Raw genomic sequence first — 18,932 nt, 5'->3', positions numbered from 1 at the left:
TTTTTTCTTTTTCTCTTTATTCCTAAATTGTAGGACATGTGTAATCTATTGGATCTTTTTGATTTATAGGGCTCTTATCTTGTCTTTATCTTGTGCAAGAGACTCAAATCCAAAGATGGGGCAGAATGAAACCCAAAAGAAGCTGAAAAAGAGGGAGAGAGAAATCGAGAGGAACTTCCCCTCCTCTTTCTGAGTTCAATCCTTAAATAATAATTTTTATTTCATATAGTGTTAAAAGGGTAGTAACTGTCTTCCTATAAGCATGGTGACATTTTTATAATTGCTTAGGGGGCTCCCTTATTGCTCCATGTTTTTGCTTTTATGGTGGTTCACCTGAATTTTATCTGGTCATTTTATCTGATCATTGTACAAACAATGATCTATTTGCAATTTTAACAATAGTAGAGAACTATCACCATCCCATCTTCTCAATATAAAAATTAAGTAGTGATGAGTAGCATTTGCCTCTGGTTTTGGATCAGTATTAACTTTTTGAAGAAAATTCTTTGATCCTCATTTGTTTCAAAATGAAAGGGTAGAGATAGAATAGAATTGGTCATCAATAATTGAGAGGTTTGAAAGCTCCATCTTTTAAATTGGCCCCAGAGGAAATACATAGCACCTGTGACTGAAGAAGAAGAAATCTGACATTTGTTGTCATATATATTGTGCTTCAGCACTAACTTTCAAAATAATTAAAATATTGCTTTCAACTCAGTAGGAAGCTATTTCAGTTCAGTGACATGTTCAGACATTGAGTAATCCCCAGGGTTTTCTCTTTAACTGCTATGACAACAAATGTCAGATTTCTTTTTCTTCAGTCACAGGTGTTGTGTATTCCCTCTGGGACCAATTTAAAAGATGAAGTTTTCAAACCTCTCAATTCTTGATGACCAGTTTCATGCTATCTCTACCCTATCATTTTGAAACATATGGGGATTATTTCCCTTCCCTTTCTCTCCAGAGAAATCCCTAACAAACTTTGAATCCAAGAACTAACTGAATTTCTCAGTGATCTCTCATGAGATGAAGAATTATCCTCAAAGTTTTAGCTCTGGTCTTTGGTCGAATCCTCCAAGGAGACTTGGAGGAGACAGATGGAGTCAGCTGCAGTTCACTTCTCAACACTGACCTGTTGAGAAATTAAAAATTAGAAAGGGGATAAATAATGGAAGATTATGACTCAGTATAAATTGGTGAATTATTATTGGAATCACATAAATCTGTTAAGCACTACAAATATGATTAATAATATTCTTCTTGTAGCAAAGGAGGGATATTTAGAATATGGAGATTGAGACAAAAATAAGATATTGAAATGGTGAATAATCAAAGAATATCTGTATTAACATAAAACTTTATAAGACTGTCAACTGTATTGAATATGAACAATATTGTCATGTTTGTTTTAAAATGTAAGACACCCTGGTACCACACTGTCCACACAGTGATATGTTTGTAAATAAGAAAAAAATAAAAAATACCCCCCACCCCCACAAAAACCCACTGACCTGGAAAGCCTTAAATGGAAATCTTTCCAGATGTAGAACTCGGCTTTAGGCAAAAAAGGTCAGTGGATGATTTCAGACTTTGGACTTCTCTCCACACTGAAGATCAGAGCTTTCTATATTCCTTCACATCAAAGTGTGCCAGCCTGGGGAAAATAAGAGCTGAATGCAAATGCAGCCATGTTCCTTCCTGCTGGGGTCACTCCCCACACATACACCTTTGCCATCTCCTTTCCCCAAATGGAAGCTCTTTCTTTAGTGGGTGCAAGTCTCTACTTTCTTGTGCCCTGTTAGGGATACACCCTAGCAGAATCTGCACGGCAGGCAGGCAGGCAAAATATGTGAGATAAACGTTTTTGTAGCTTACACTCAGTAAAACAGATATACCATGCTAGTTAAATAGTTTATTCCAGTAAGAGTTTTAGCATAGTCAAACAGTCCATATATCATTCACTAATTCAGTCTGTCCAGGGATTATTCAGTTGCAAATTCCAGTGTCGAAAAAGAGGTCAGTAAACTTACAAATATCAGTCCAGGAATATATCTCCTCGCAGTAGAGATATGAAGAAGTCAAAACTCCTCTTCCTTCAGCAACTCAGCAGTAGGGAAAACACGCAGTTAACAAACCATCAATTCATCAAACCAGTCAATCGTCAGGAATCGTCAGGAATCAGTAGGTTCTCTTGCTCCCTCTTATGGCGGTTTCACACCGTACCCAAAATTACATGCTTTGCAGTTTAAAGTGACACACATTTAAACTTACAATCATAGTTTATATATATTATTTTACCCAAACTACGTTAGGTAACCTATGTTATTTCTAACATGCCCCCACCAAGTCCTCTTTATGGTACAGAAGTATTGGGGGGATCCTGTGGCCTTCCAGATGTGATTTGGTGACATCTTTCCCTCTGGCTGGAAGCCTCTCCTTCTTCGTGTCAAGCCCAAAATTGATATATGTGTAGCCATTTTTTTTAGCCTTTTTTATATATTCCTTTTCTTTCTTTCTCTTTGCTGGCTATGGCAGGAAGGGTTTCGGGCTTGCACATTCCTAAGGAGGGAGGAGTGGAGATAGAGAAAGTTATTTAGGCTAAGAGGTGTTTCTTCCCGTGGGAACGAAAGCTGACCTTGCTGAGACCTGGCGGTGGAGATTGATGACACCAGGCTACATTGATTTACTTTTATTGGAGAATGTGACTTTTAGGGGTTGTTTCTAACTTCCAATATTATGTGGTGTAATTCTGGGTTGTGTCAGATCCGGAATTACAACAGACTTTGCCAATTTGATGTTATTCTAAATAAAAGAAATTATTAGGGAAGATGGACTTTGTTCTTTTCTTTTTGAATGGATTTCATCACTTAGAAACCTGACACTTTGATCTTGCCCCGATGACATCTTGCAGTGCTTCATGCCTCCTGGAAGTTGCCACTATTTTCAATCCACTGACAAGTATTTGTTGACATGGTGGCTGCTTTTGAAGCTTTCTATCTTGACCATCAGGCTGATGGCATTCAGCTGGTTCTGACCAGTTCTGGGGAACCAGTAGCAGAAATTTTGAGTAATTTGGAGAACCGGCAAATACCACCTCTCACTGCCCCTGCCCCCATCTATTCTCTGCCTCCTGAGTCCCAGCTGATCAGCTGGGTCTTCTTTGTTTGCCCTGCACAAGAGAATGGAGCTGGAAAGCAGGTTAGTGGAGTGGGGAGGGAATGGGGATTTTGCTGTATCCTTCCCCTGGAGTGGGGTGGGAATGAAGATTTCCATAAGAGCTGTGGTGGCACAGTGGTTAGAATGCAGTTTTGCAGGCTAATTCTGCTGACTCCCAGGGATTCAATCCTCACTAGCTCAGGGTTGACTCAGTCTTCCATCCTTCTAGGGCAATGATGGCAAACCTATGGCATGCAGTGCATGCAGAGCCATTTGTGCCAGCACGCGAGGCAAACTTACCTCACTGTGCATGTGTGTGCCTCTGAGCTGATTTTGGGCTGTCTTGAGGCCTTTTTTGGCCTCCCAGAGACTTGAAAAAAGCCTGTGCAGGCTAAATAGGCCCATTTCGTTATTTCCTGTAATACCGGAAATGACGAAACAGGCCTATTTGGCCTTCAAGCTTCTGGGAGGCCGAAAATGGCCTCAAACCAGCCAAAAATCAGCTGTGAGGTGCAGTGCAGGTAAGGGGGTGGTGGGGTGTGTGTGGCAGGGGGATTGCGTGCCCATGTGCAGGGGTCATGAGGGGTGCACATTGCCTCCTGGGTGCTGGCACGCAAGCACGCAAGTGCGCAAGCGCCATCGTGCACACAATTTTTGGCACAGGAGCCCAAAAAGGTTAGCCACCAGTGTTCTAGGGTCAGTAAAATGAGGATCCAGATTGTTGGGGGCAATATGATGATGGCTTAGAGAGGGCTGTAAAGCACTGTGAAGTGGTATATAAGTCTAAGTCAATGGTCTTCAGACTTGGCAAGTTCAAGACTTGTGGACTTCAACTCCCAGAATTCCTGAGCTAACATGACTGGAGGAGGAATTCTGGGAATTGAAGTCCACAAGTCTTAAAGCTGTCAAGTTTGAAGACCACTGGTCTAAGTGCTATTGCTATTGTTATTTCAGACAGATGGTTGGCCAATCACTTCTTTAAAACCTCCAGTGTTGGAGCTCCCATAACTTCTGGATAATGAATTGTCCACTGATTAATTGTTCTCACTATCAGGAAATTTATCCTTAGTTCTAGGTTGGTTCAAAATCTGTAAATTACTTACTTTGACTCCACTGAGTCAAAGAAAGGGGTGGGATTTGCCCAGTTCAGACCGGTTTGGGTGAATCCTTAGCTGCGATTATCAGCTGGCTCTAAACCGGTTCGATCCACTGATCATGTGGGCCTGCCTGCCCACTCCTGCACTGTACTCACCTATATCTGCTCAGAGGATTCACACAGCAGAACAGATTGCCATGCCTCAGCTGTGTTACTTTCCTGAAGTAACATCAAAGGCAGGGGTGGGATTCAAATTTTTTAACAACTGGTTCTATGGGTGTGGCTTAGGTGGTGGGTGTGGCTTGGTGGTCATATGACTGGGTGGACATGGCTTGGGGGTCATGTTTTTGGCTGGGTGTGGATAACTCAACATCACTTACATCGAGGCACGCATCTCCTTGCAACAGTCGTAAGTGTGAAAAATGGTCATAAGTCACTTTTTTCAGTGCCATTGTAACTTTGAATGGTCACTCCACACAAGTAAAGTACCAGCAAAGGAGGGGAAAAAACTGCAGAGGAGTTCCTGAGACAGGAAGTTTAGTCCTGCCAAGAATGTAATAAGGGTTAACGGAGAGGCAGTTTCTGTAAGCAACACCAGAATGTTTCCTTCCTGCCTTCCTTACAGGATTAGGCCAGTAATTTCTTCTAACAACCAGTTCTCCGAACTGCTTAGATTAGACCTTAATCCACTTGTGAAATAACCAATTGCAATTCCAAATAAAAATGGTAGAAAAAAAGAAACCAAATAGTAATAATAATAATAATAATAAAATTTCTTCAGGTTCTTGTATACCTTAATCCCATTGATTGGCCAGATAGCATTAAAAACTAAAAAATGGTAGAAAAAAGCATAAACACACACACAAAAGAAAAAAAATGGTTAAATCCTGAAAAAGGCAGAAAAGTAAAAGGTAAAAAACTAATAAGGAGAAAAAAAAGTTCTTCAGGTTCTTCAACACCTTAATCCAATTAAGAGGTCTCAGGTATAAAAGGATGCATAAAAAAAAAGAAAGCCACAAAAATAAAAATAAAAACACAATATGTAAGGTAAATAGAGAAAAAAAATACAGGGGAGGGAGAGAGAGAGGGGGGAAAAAGACTACTCCCTTAAAAAAAAGGAAAGAAATCATTAATAGTAAAGTTTTTCTTTTAAAATAAAATGCAAACATAAAAATTTAAACTAGTAAGGAGGGGGTTTGTTAAGGTAGGAAATAGCACAGCTTAAAAAAAAAATAAAAAGAGCACACTGCACCTTGTTTGATTGTCCAAGGCTTTTGTTAAAATTTATAACTCTCTTCTCCGGAGTCTTATCACCTTTTTTTTCCTATAAGCTTTGACACCAGACTCCAGCTGTTGATAGAAATCCAGAAGAGCACCTACAATAGTACTCTCTCATGCTCTTCCCTCTATCTTATCAAACAGGCAATGTCCTTGAAAAGAAGTCTCAGTTCTTTCTCAGCTTTGTCTGGTCAAGAAAAAAAAATATTTCCAAGCCTCTAGTTGGCAGTGTTACAAAGTTTCTTTTGCTTTCACTTTCCCCCTCCTTTTCCAAACAAAATATAATGAAAATTAATTAAAAAGGGGAAAAGATATTTAAAAAGATGACTAAAAGGGAGTCTCTAGCCTAAAATATTACAAAGTCAGAAAGGAGAGAAAGAATAGGTGGAAGAAGAAAAGAAAAGACCAGTCCAGTTTCAAAATATAAAATCATGTATAGAAAATCCAGCAACGAGAAAATAAAAATAAAAATATTACTTTGACATTCCTTTAAAATTGCCACTTAATCACTTCTGTCAAAACTTTTACAGATTATTTCTTTTCCTTAGGGGGTCCTTTCAAATCTTAAAATAAAGAAAAAGTTCTCATCAAACTGGCACACTTTCTCTCCGTTCTCTTTGGTTTCGGAGCTGTCCCAACTTCAGCAGCTTTAATGGCTGCCTCTTTGCCACTGGCACAAAGAGCTTCTCCTGGATCTACCAGGGACTTTGTGGTATCCCTGGGATCAACAGGATGCGCTCTTTACATTCACCGTCTCTTCGGGACAGTTTAGATCCAATTGGACCGTACAGGAGCAAAGATATTGGCAGCGATCTCAGACCTCCAAGATCACATTGTCATGACGCCAGCTCCACCCTCCCAATATTCTAATTTTACACGGGAAAAGACCCGAACACACCTAGACATACATACATACATACATACATACATACATACATACATACACATATATGGCATTCAGCCAGTCATTGTAGTTGTGCTTTTAAAGTTGTAGCAACATTTCGGCAGAATCTCATCTGCCATCATCAGGGTTCTATATAGTGTTCATCTGTGAGTCAGGCTTTTACAGTGGTTTCAGATTTAAATTTGGGGCAGCCTATTGCTGTGCCAGAAAGGTTTTTTCTTCACCCTGATTGGTTGGGAGTCTTGGTCTGTGTTTATTGGTCTTGGAGTTCGCTGTGTTCTGCTTGATTGGTGTTTCTAATATCTTCTGTCTGTTTTTTTGGCTCTTTTTGTATCTTGATTGGCTGGGAACATTGTGTTACTTTATTGGAGGCCTTTAGTGCAGCTTGGCTCCGGGTAAATGGACGGCTCTCATTAGTTAGGAAGCTAGGTTTCATCTGGGTGCCTGGTTGGGGTGTGTTTGAGATGGAGGTATCGGGGGGATCTGTTTGTGCCCAGGTGTTTGCCTGGCTTGTGGTGTAGAGATTTTTTTGTTTGTGAGTGCAGGCTTCCAAATGATTGACAGTCTGGTGGAATCATCTCTTCTATTCATGCTTTCTGGTCTTTTTTCAATCTCTCTGGCTTCTCTGATGATTCTGTGGCTAGGGTTTTCTATAGTGGCTAGGGTTTTGGTGCAGTTGAAGTTGTTGCTATGACCTGTGGCTTCCATGTGTTGGACTAGTGAGGAAGTGTGTTCCAGCTTTTTGACTGCATTTTTGTGTTCATCCAGGCGGGTACTTATTCTTCTATTGGTCTGTCCAATGTATGTGGCCAGGCATGATGCACAGGGGACTTTGTATATGCCTTGGTTTTCCAGGTCAATTTTATCTTTGGGGTTTCTAAGGATGGCTGCTATTTTTCTGTCTGTTTTGAAGGCAGTCTTGATGTGATGTCTGTGCAGTATCTTACTAATTTTGTCTGTAGTACCTCTTATGTAGGGCAGGACAGCTGTTCCATAGGTCTGTTCATCTTCTGGGTCTCTATTATGTCTCAGTGTGTTTTTGTGGATCAAGCCAATGATTTTGCTTTTGTGGAAGCTGTTGGCTGTGAGTACCTTAGTAAGGGTGCATAGTTCAGTCTTAATGTGTGTCTTGTCTGCCAGGCGTTTGGTTCTAGTAATTAGTGTTTTAGCCACGGAGTTTATCTGTGCTGGGTGGTGGTGGGATTGGGCGTTGAGGTAGCGGTTAGTGTGTTTTCTTCTGGTATACATTGTGTCCTAGTGTGCCATCTGTTTTTTTGTAGATTAGTACATCTTGGAATGGTAGTTGTTTGTGTGTTTCTGTTTCCATGGTGAACTTGATTTTGGGGTGTGTGCTGTTTAGGTGTGTTAGGAAATTGTTTAGGTTTTCTTTTCCATGGGGCCAAATCACAAATGTGTCATCGATGTATCTTAACCATAGTTTGGGTTTGTGGATGGCATTGGCTCTGGATTCGAATTCTTCCATGAACAGCTGAATGCCATACGTGTGTGTGTGTGTATATATACACACACATACATATACATACATACATACATGTTTTCTTAAGTTTTCGCGGGTACTTACATGTATGGTATTCAGCTTTGTTCAGGTATTTTCCCACGTCATTATAGTTGTGCTTTTAAAGTTGTAGCAACGATTCGGCAGAATCTCATCTACCATCATCAGGCTTATGTATTGTGTTCAAACAATACTCCCCAATACCTCCAGCTCAAACACACCCCAACCTGGCACCCAGATGAAACCTAGCTTCCTAATAAATGTTAGCCATCTGTTTACTTGGAGCCAAGCCACACTAAAAGGCTCCAATACAGGAAACACAATGTTGCCAGCCAATCAAGACAAAAAAAGCTACAAAACAGACAGAAGATATTAGAAACACCAATCAAGCAGAACACAGCAAACTCCAAGACCAATAAACACAGACCAAGACTCCCAACCAATCAGGATGAAGAAAAAACCATTCTGTCACAGCAGATGGCTAGCACCAAATTTAAAACAGAAATTGAGATTGCTTGGAAAGATGGTTTAATGGTGGAAAGTAGGCCCTTATGATTTGAAATCCTGGGCAAAAAGACACAACCTCTGTTGGGCTTTGAACTTGCTTCCTGATCCTGTGGCAAGGAATGTATCCTGATTGGTTGTCAGATTCCCATGGGCCCCATGGGCCATGGAGAGGTAACTTTGTAGGTTGTCTTTGAGTCCCAAGCTTGGTTGAATCTTGCTGGGTGATGTAATGAAGGGGCTTTGGGCAATTCCTATTATAGCTTAATGTCTTTGTCCTTGTTTGGATCTGAGTGAGGGCTAATCCTATCACCCTGGAGCTAAAGGCCTTTTGTGTTGTAGATAAGATGTCTTTTGTCTTTCTGGGGATATTAACAAAGATGGGGGCTGCTTTCCAAGAGCATGTTTCTCCTTTTCTTATCCAGGGAGGTATAATATTCTGACTTTTTAATATTTCCTAGAATATTACAGGATATTTCTTCCAACAATAGGGACTTCCACCCACACCTACCAACTATCTGGCAATATTTGGGGGAGGGTTTACACACAGTTTCAGAGATGGGAAGATCAAGAAGGCCCTCCTCCATCAACTGTGTCCACAGAAAGAGGGACAATTAGGTTCCCCCAAATCAGTTATTGGGTGAGTGTGGTAAGAAATCAGGTTGCATTGTACATGATGCTGTGGGTACTGCCACTGTCACAGCTGCAGACATCGCTGCCCATATTTACATTTGGTAAAATATGAAACTTCAAAGTATAAAGCTACATGATTTACATGAATGCAGAGTATCATGTAAGTATCAAGGGGAAAAAAAATCTATCCATTTTCTCCCCATTCACCCAACAGTACATTCCACAGGCTGCCATTTCGTCTCTCTTCACTCTCATCCACGAATTGATATTGCTAGAATAGATAGAAAGGAGATTTCACATGAGGCCAATGAATTTTCAAACCGCATCCAATTTAGGATTGACATATGAAAATTTAAGAAAAATATAAATATAAAATTATAAAAATATATTAAAAAGTCATATTCTGAACCTTAGAGTGGGTTCAAGATACTGATTATCTCCTTTAGTGTTAAAAGACAGCCTATCAGGATTCTAAGTAATACACTCATAGCAAACAGAACTCTGAGGCAGGTAGGTTCCTCAAAGATTCGTTTTATTGGACATATATTGGCACAGGCTGGTGAAAACCATCTCTGAATATTCCCACAGCTTTCACCTAATTAAAAGTAAAAGATTTTCCCCTTTCCCAAACAATCAGTCACAAAACCTTTGCTAGACCAATACTCGAATACAACTCATCTGCCTGCAATCTGCACTGTATATCAGACATTAATACAATTGAGTGAGTCCAGAAGTATTTCATGAGAAGACTACTACACTCCTCTGCTCTCAACAGAATACCCTATATCACCAGGCTTGAAATTTTGGGCTTGGACAACCTTGAACTACACCGCCTATGGTTGGACTAACCCTAACCCTAACCCTAACCCTATCCCTAACCGTAACTCTAACCAAAGCTAATGCTAACACAAACCCTAACCCTAACCCTAACCCTAACCTTAACCCTAACCCTAACCCTAACCCTAACCCCAACCCCAACCCCAACCCCAACCCTAACCCTAACCCTAACCCTAATCCTAACCATAACTCTAACCAAGGCTAATGCTAAGGCAAACCCTAACCCTAACAGTAACCCTAACCCTAACCCTAACCCCAACCCCAACCCCAACCCCTAACCATAACCCTATCCCTAACTCTAACCCTAACTCTAACCCTAATACTAACGCAAACCCTAACCCTATCCCTAACCCTAACTCTAACCAACGCTAATGTTAATGCTAACGCAAACTCTAACCCTAACCCTAACCCTAACCCCAATCCAAATGCTAACCCTAACCCTAACCCCAACCCCAACCCTAACCCTAACCCCAACCCTAACCCTAACCCTAACCCTAGGGCTAGCCCTAGCCCTAACCCTAACCTCTAACCAACTTCAACCCTAACCCCAACCCCAACCCTAACCCTATGGTTGCATAGTACATAAAATTATCTGCTACAATGTCCTACCAGTCAATGACTACTTCAGCTTCAACCTCAACGATACAAGAGAACACAACAGATACAAACTCAATGTAAACTGCTCCAAACTTGATTGCAGAAAGTACAACTTCAGCAACAGAGTGGTCAATGCTTGGAAAGCACTACCTGACTCTATAGTTACATCCTCTATCCCCCACTCCTTTCACCTCAAACTTTCCACTATTGACCTCACCCCATTCCTAAGAGGTCTGTAAGGGGCATGCATAAGTGCACCATCATGCCTACCATCAATAGAACCTAGAGAGTCAGCAAACCTCATAGCTCTAGGTGGCCTGATCAGGGGTGGGATTCTACCAGTTTGCACCTATTCGCTAGAACGGGTTGTTAACATTGTAAGCAGTTTGAAGAACCGGTTGTGAGAAGAAATTACTGGCCTAAGCTTGTAAGGAAGGCAGGAAGGAAACATTCTGGTGTAGCTTTACAGAAACTGCCTCTCCGTTAACCCTTATTACATTCTTGGCAAGACTAGACTTCCTGTCTCAGGAACTTCTCTGGAGTTTTTTTTTCCCCTCCTTTGGTGGTACTTTGCTTGTGTGGAGTGACCATTCAAAGTTACAGTGGCACTGAAAAAAGTGATCTATGACTGTTTTTCACATTTACGACTGTTGCAGCATCCTCACAGTCATGAGAGGCCAGGTGAGGAGATGCGTGCCTCAATGTGAGTGATGTTGAGTTGGCCACGCCCAGCCAGTCACATGACCACCAAGCCATGCCCATCAACTAAGCCCCGCCCACAGAACTGGTTGTTTAAAAATTTGAATCCCACCGCTGGGTCTGATCCAACAATCTAAAAGGATATTTAATATAATATATAACTTAATATAATGTGGTGGATTAAGGCTCACTGATGCCCTAAGCACTGACAAATCTTGGTGCCCCCCTTCTTTGTACATACTGTGCAAATGAAACCAAGCTACATAAAAGTTTTTGTGGTGCCCCCTTTGGGCCTGGTGTCCTAAGCACCTGCTTAGTTTGCTTGATAACAGATAACAGATTAATCAGAGTTGGAAGGGACCTTGTAGGTAATCTAGTCCAACCCCCCACCCAAGCGGGAGACCTGACACCATTTCTGACAAATGGCAGTCCAATCGGTTATTGAAAGTCTCAAGCGATGGCGCTTCCACAAATTTCTAGGGCTAAGTTGTTCCATTGGTTGATTGTTCTCACTTTCAGAAAGTTTCTCCCTATTTCCAGGTTAAATCTCTCCTTGTTCATTTTCCATCCATTATTCCTTGACTGGCCTTCAGTTGCTTTAGAAAATAGCTTGCCCCTTTCCTCTTTGTGGCAGCTCCTCAAATGATTGATACATTGAATGATAATGGTTAATATACTATTGGATAAAACACCATGCTGAAGTACAGCAGAACTTAGTTCCCTGAATATTGAACTATCTTTCTCCAGCATGATTTTCTAGACATGTCCTGACAGGACAGGACATATCTCTGATTTATCACTAATATGCTCTTCTCCAGCCTCCCCTTTGCACATGGAGCCAAGGTTTAACCTCAAGTTCCTCAGGGAAAAAGTTACTTTCACTATAATTATCACCATTCCTGTTATTGAGTCACTTTGGGGTGATTTTCTTGGATGTCAGCAAAGACTGAAGCAACATGGAAGGGATCTGGCATCAGAAAAGATGCAGTAAAAAAAAAGGATAAATTCCTCAGGCGACGTTCAGTATAGCACAGATTTTGGATTAGGCAGGGTCTGTGCTCTCAAATGGGCCTTTCTCTCCTTTCAAACGAAGCATTATTTTTTTCTGTGTCTAAATCAGAAAAGCTTAAGTGGTTTGAATTTCTTGCTGTTGTTTAGAAACAGGAAGAGGATTGATTCAGCTCTGTAAGTTATGCATTTCTTCTTGCTTCTGACACTGCTGTTATCTCAGCCAATTTCTGGGACATTTAAAATGAAGTGCCCGCTAGGTTTCATGAACCCGAATGGAAAAAATCCATGGAGCTTTTACAAGCCAGGAGACCATGTCCTTAGTATAGTCATCACTGAAACAAAAATACCATCTTTATCTACCTATCACCTATCTTTCAACGAGGCTCCTTATACTTATTCTTACTCGTAAGTCATTGAATGTAATGGAGTTGCATTCCCTCCATTTGCAGTTCTAACTGTCTTCTTCATTTTTCCTTATTTCCCTTTCCGATATATTTCTACTTAGATACATACTTATGTACATACTTATGACTGTATGACTGTATGACTGTAACCTTGTTGCTTGTATCCTAATGATTTTTATTGACTGTGTCCTAGTATGATTGAATTGCTTATTGTACTCTGTGACTATTATTAAGTGTTGTACCTTATGATTCTTGACTCTTGACGAATGTATATTTTCTTTTATGTACACTGAGAGCATATTCACCAAGACAAATTCCTTGTGTGTCCAATCACACTTGGCCAATAAAGAATTCTATTCTATATTGCAGTACCTGTCTAATTTCTTCGATCGTTTTGATTTTCATTGCTTCCCTCATTTGTCTTATTTTGTGAAAGAGAAAAAATTCCAAAGATGAGGCAAAATGAAGGCAGAAAAAAGTCCAAATTATTTTCTTCTCCCCATCCAATTTGGAGTTCAGCACTTAAATAATGATTTTTTTTATAGTAATTATTGAATAGATTGTAGTTGCCTCTGCCCAGCTCAGTTCAATACTTTGTAAAGGCTCGTTGATATTCAATGCCTGATTCGTATTAAAAAAAAAAAAAGACTTGTTTTTAGAATGGCTTTTTTGGACCACTTATGAAAAATCCTCTTTCTTTTATGGTGGTTTTACTTTAGTGATTGAATAATTTTGAATCCTGATTAAAACTAGAACTGCTACAAATAATGATCTATGTGGATAGATATCCATTTCATTTTCTTAATTGTCATAAAATTAAATGCTGGTTGGTGGCTATTATTTGCTTCTGGCTTTGGATCGGAAGTGCTTAAGACTCTTTAGCTTGTGGAGACAAGGAGAATTAAATTGAAACAAGTATTTTGCTATTTCTATTGTTGATGATAATAACGTGAATTTTTTTTTTACAGAAGAACACATACAAATCATTTTAAACTGCTAATCCTGATTTTTGCCATTCAAGCAGTCAACAACAATCTCCAGCTCCTGCACAATCTCACATTAGGTTACAGCATCCATGACAACTATATCAACACACTTGCAACTTCTGATGCTGTGCTTGACATGCTGTCTACTGGAGAAGTCAATGTTCCCAACTACAGCTGTGGAAAGAAGGACAACCTTTTGGCTATTGTTGATGGAGCTGAAAGGGACATCTCCATCCAGATATCTTCACTAGTGGCCACCTATAAAGTCCCTCAAGTAAGTGTGTATGTTACTCTACCTATAGTGAGTGAAGTAGTTGTGGGTGAGTGATAGATCTAACTATATTTTGTCTATGGAATAGAAGAGCTGATATTCACCATGATCAGTCATTGTTGGTATCCTGGCTAGGGATTAGGATTTATAATGGGGAGGGGGCATGGACAAAGCACAAATATCCTCTTATGACACCCTCCTCATTGCTTTGGGGGTGTCTGCTGAACAATTGCCACCAATGAAAGGGTCTTCTGTACAAAGGATGCAGCTGTGATGATAATTTTTCTGGATAATCTTAATGAATAATGATATTTATAATGGTGAACAAATGTGATTTGTGAAAAGAATCCCAATGATCGTCTTATCTATATTTGATAAAACATATATGTTTTATTGACTTGTTGGGACTAATCACTTTATTTTTTAAAAAAATCAAAACACTACAAGTGCATTAGACAACATGTCAGCTACTTTTCACCCTAATGTATTCATGATCAAATTCATCCTAAAAGTCCTGAAGAGAAATGGAACCCCAGAAGAGGACATTTTTGACACAGTAAATATATTATGGAGGAAACTGATAGTATTTAAAATGGAGGCCAGACTTTTGACCAGGGTCAAAGCCTTTTTAAAACTCACTTGCATGACAGTGCTCTTTGGGTTCAATGGAGCCATAAGAAGTAGGATCTATTATCACCAAGGGGAAAACAAAATTTGAACTATTGTAATCCTGTCTACATATAAATGAATTACCAGGACTAATTAACAATTCTGAAGTCTATATGTCTAAGAAGCTAAATATCTATTGTGTCACCATCTTTTATTGTATAATAATACACTGCTCAAAAAAATAAAGGGAACACTTAAACAACACAATCTAACTCCAAGTCAATCACACTTCTGTGAAATCAAACTGTCCACTTAGGCAGTAACACTGATTGACAATCAATTTCACATGCTGTTGTGCAAATGGAACAGACAACAGGTGGAAAGCATAGGCAGTTAGCAAGAAATCCCCAATAAAGGAGTGGTTCTGCAGATGGTGACCACAGACCACTTCTCAGTTCTTATGCTTTCTGGCTGATGGTTTGGTCACTTTTGAATGCTAGCAGTGCTTTGACTCTAGTGGTAGCATGAGACGGAGTCTACAACCCACACAAGTGGCTCAGGTAGTGCAGCTCATCCAGGATGGCACATCAATGCGAGCTGTGGCAAGAAGGTTTGCTGTGTCTGTCAGTGTAGTGTCAAGAGAATGGAGGTGCTACCAGGAGACAGGCCAGTACATCAGGAGACATGGAGGAGATTGTAGGAGGGCAACAACCCAGCATCAGGACCTCTACCTCCACCTTTATGCAAGGAGGGACAGGAGGAGCACTGCCAGAGCCCTGCAAAATGATTTCCAGTGGGCCACAAATGTGCATGTGGCTGCTCAAATGGTCAGAAACAGACTCCATGAAGGTGGTATGGGGGCCCGACGTCCACAGATGGGGGTTGTACTTACAGCCCAACACTGTGCAGGACGTTTGGCATTTGCCAGAGAACACCAAGATTGGCCAATTCACCACTGGCACCCTGTGCTCTTCACAGATGAAAGCAGGTTCACACTGAGTACATGTGACAGGCATGACTGGGTCTGGAGATGCCATGGAGAATGTTCTGCTGCCTGCAACATCCTCCAGCATGGCCGGTTTGGCAGTGGGTCAGTAATGGTGTGGGGTGGCATTTCTTTAGGGGGCCGCACAGCCCTCCATGTGCTCACTAGAGGTAGCCTGACTGCCATTAGGTACTGAGATGAGATCCTCAGACCCCTTCTGAGACCATATGCTGGTGCAGTTGGCCCTGGGTTCCTCCTAATGCACAACAGTGCTAGACCTCATGTGGCTGGAGTGTGTCAGCAATTCCTGCAAGATGAAGGCATTGATGCTATGGACTGGCCCACCCATTCCCCACATCTCAATCCAATTGAGCACATCTGGGACATCATGTTTAGCTCCATCAACCAATGCCATATTGCACCACAGACTGTCCAGGAGTTGGGGGATGCTTTAGTCCAGGTGTGGGAGGAGATCCCTCAGGAGACTATCTGCCACCTTATCAGGAGCATGCCCAGGCATTGTAGGGAGGTCATACAGGCACGGGGAGGCCACACACACTGCTGAGATGTACAAACACAATATGAACACAATACAGAAGCCTGATGATGGCAGATGAGATTCTGCTGAAACGTTGCTACAACTTTAAAAGCACAACTATAATGACATTCTTTCAATGAGTCATTGAGGCCACCTGGAGTTTATCTTTGTCCTCAGGGTCACCTGAGTGGTGCAAATTCTTCTTGTAACTGTTGAAAGAACTGTGTTGTAGATTGGAGATAGATGATGTCAAATCATCTGCCTACCAGCAAAGATGGGCAAGAAAAATAACAAAAACACAAGGAAGTGCTCAGAATGTGTGGCTATCCCAAGTGGGCTTTCAAAGTAAAACATCTTCAAAGAGAAACCAGAAAGTCCAGTTGCTTCTTGAAAAAACACCATTGGTATAAACTATTCTGCTTATGAGAACCAAATTGTATTGATTCAATGCTAACATTTTGGACTTGATCTGACTCCAAATATAACATGGCATTCTTCACTGTTTTTCAGGTCAAAGATGTAACAGTTTCAGAGATTCTGACTGATAAAAGGCAGTTCCCTTTTTTCCATCAGATGCTCCCCAAAGAAGGGATCATCTACCCACATATTGTCCAACTGCTCCTCCATTTCAGATGGTTCTTGATTGGTCTCTTTACTTCAGACACAGAGAATGGAGAGAATTTCATGAGAACTTTTACTCCAATGCTTGTCAGGAATGGAATTTGTGTCGTTATATCACAACAATTCTCAACAACTGGACATACAGCCTCCCTCGGAAATGCCCTCTCCAAGTGGAGACAAGTCAATGTCTTTGTGCACTACATAGAATATATTAATGTTTGGGACAGAATCCATACTTTCCAATTAACATTTGAAGGTATGCCAGGACCTATTGAAGAAAAAGTCTGGATTGTGGCAACCATCGAGTATTTGATATTAAAACGTGAGAGTCTTTATAAATATGTACATAGTATTTGGACCTTTGCATTTCAGGGTAAAAAAAGTCCACAGGATAATGCCCTTGAACGCACTACCTTCGTGAACTCTCTATATGAATATAGGTCTTTTCAGTGTTCTCTTGCAAAAGAGGTCTTTTCTGTCAAAGGCCGGAAAAGATGCATCCAGAAAGTGCCACTGAAGACTGGGGAGGAAAGGAGAAGAATTTGGATCCCTTTTCACCTCCGTTTGAACAGTATCATTAAGGCTCTGGCTCACACCTTGAATGCCGCATATTCCTCCAGATCCAGGAGAAGAAGAAAGGAGGGCAAATCAAATTTAGAGGCTCCAAAGCTGCAGCCCTGGCAGGTAGGAGATCCTAACAAGGATCCATCAAACTTAGCTCCTGTTGAATGGGACTGAACTGGTACCATACTACCACTGGTAGGGATCCAAACAAGATGGATGTGGGTCATCTCAACTTCCTTGTATTACAAAAGGCCAACAGGTTGTCTCAATCTAATCTGTTGGGGCATAATATTCCAGAGCAGCCACCGTGATAGGTATATTTTGATATTAAACACAACTAATGATAAAGTGACATATGCATTTTTAAATAAATTCCAGTATGTGTGTGTATTCTGTGCATTCTGATCAGCATCATAGAATTTTACATTCACATATTTGAAGAACACAGTGAAGCCATCTAGCCTAACTCTGCAAGAAATTTCTCTGACTGATGGCTTCTTGGTTTCCTTTTTTTTTTTATTTCTTTGAGCCCAGTTTGATAAATCATCAAGATGTGTTTTCAGTTTTGTATCTGGTTCTTGGTTATACATGACGAGATAATATGAGAAACATTGCAAATCAAATCTTACATTTACGCATTTTATTAGTTCATCAAAATATGAAATACAAAGGAAAATAAAAGGTAATGGAAAGCTAGGAAAAGGCAAAAGAGAAGAAGGAAAGGAAAGGAAAGGAAAGGAAAGGAAAGGAAAGGAAAGGAAAGGAAAGGAAAGGAAAGGAAAGGAAAGGAAAGGAAAGGAAAGGAAAGGAAAAATGTGTTGATTTCTAACTCTTTTTAACACTGTAGAAGATAACAAATTACAACCTCAACATTTTACTTTTGCATAATAGTATGTACTAGCCAGTGGGAGATCATGAGTTCAAGTCCCACCTTAACTATAAAGGCCAGCTTGGGGACTTTGGGCTGTTGGAAGAAATATCCTTCTGGGTTCAGTTCCAAGTGGGGAAAAAGACACTGGAAACATGAAGGCTGTTTGGAAGGTGTAATATCAGGACCACATGGCCTGGAGCGCCAGAGTGAAAAGGAAGACATCAAAAAAGGACTGAGGTGCTGAGAGTGCCTGGGTTTTATACCCTCTGTTGGGATTTGAATTTGAGCTTGTATTCTGATTGGTTGTCAGATTCCCATGGGCAACTCTGTAGGCTGTCCTGAGTTCTAGGCTTGGTTGAGCCTTGCTGGATGATTTTGCCCTTAAAAGGGCTTTTGAGCAATTACTATAGCTTTACCTAGAGATCCTTGTTATGTAAAGTATTCTGGCCCAGGCCTTAATGGGCTATCCATTAGCAAAGGTGCGGGTGAGTTTCTGCTTCTGAGTTTCTACCCTTTTTAGAGGAAATATTCTGCCTTTTTAATATTACTTAGGATATTTCAATTTTCTAGGAGAGGGGTGGGTGCTAACTACCTAAAGGGCTAAGTAGGCATTCTCAGCCAAGTTTCCCATCTGGCCTACCCGAGAGAAGATTAGCCTGGCAACTTTCTTTTTGACAAATCCACTCTTACTGGAAATCACCCTGTGTTTTTTTTCCAACATGTTTATGAATAATGCCTTAATTTGCTTCTTCCTTCAATGTATTTGTGGTCTATTGTTAGTTCCCTTTAATAGACAAATTTGGTCAGTTGTATTTTGTTAATGCAGACTTTTTTTTGCAATATATGATTGAC

General features: G+C 40.6%; 1 protein-coding gene across 2 annotated transcripts in view; it reads left to right on the top strand.

Moving 5' to 3' along the window:
• Positions 1–12,381: 12,381 nt before the first annotated feature.
• LOC148126628 (vomeronasal type-2 receptor 26-like) overlaps positions 12,382–18,932 on the top strand; it is a 67,091-nt gene continuing 60,540 nt past the window's right edge. The window contains exons 1-3 of one of the 2 annotated variants that reach the window (XR_015742448.1): positions 12,382–12,636; positions 13,604–13,895; positions 16,535–16,626. Coding sequence is in view for 1 of the 2 variants with exons in the window: in XM_087928134.1 (XP_087784260.1) it covers positions 12,413–12,636; positions 13,604–13,895 (516 nt within the window). In the remaining variant the exon portion in view is untranslated. Of the gene's footprint in view, positions 12,637–13,603; positions 13,896–16,534; positions 16,627–18,932 lie in introns of those variants that run through there. The other variant, XM_087928134.1, reaches the window with a different exon arrangement.

Source organism: Pseudonaja textilis, chromosome 2, assembly GCF_049901715.1.
Source record: "Pseudonaja textilis isolate UNSWEBS1 chromosome 2, rPseTex1.2, whole genome shotgun sequence".
NCBI classification, from domain to species: Eukaryota; Metazoa; Chordata; class Lepidosauria; order Squamata; family Elapidae; genus Pseudonaja; species Pseudonaja textilis.
The sequence above is the reverse complement of the archived record's forward strand: the minus strand, read 5'-3'. Positions and strand labels throughout refer to the sequence as shown.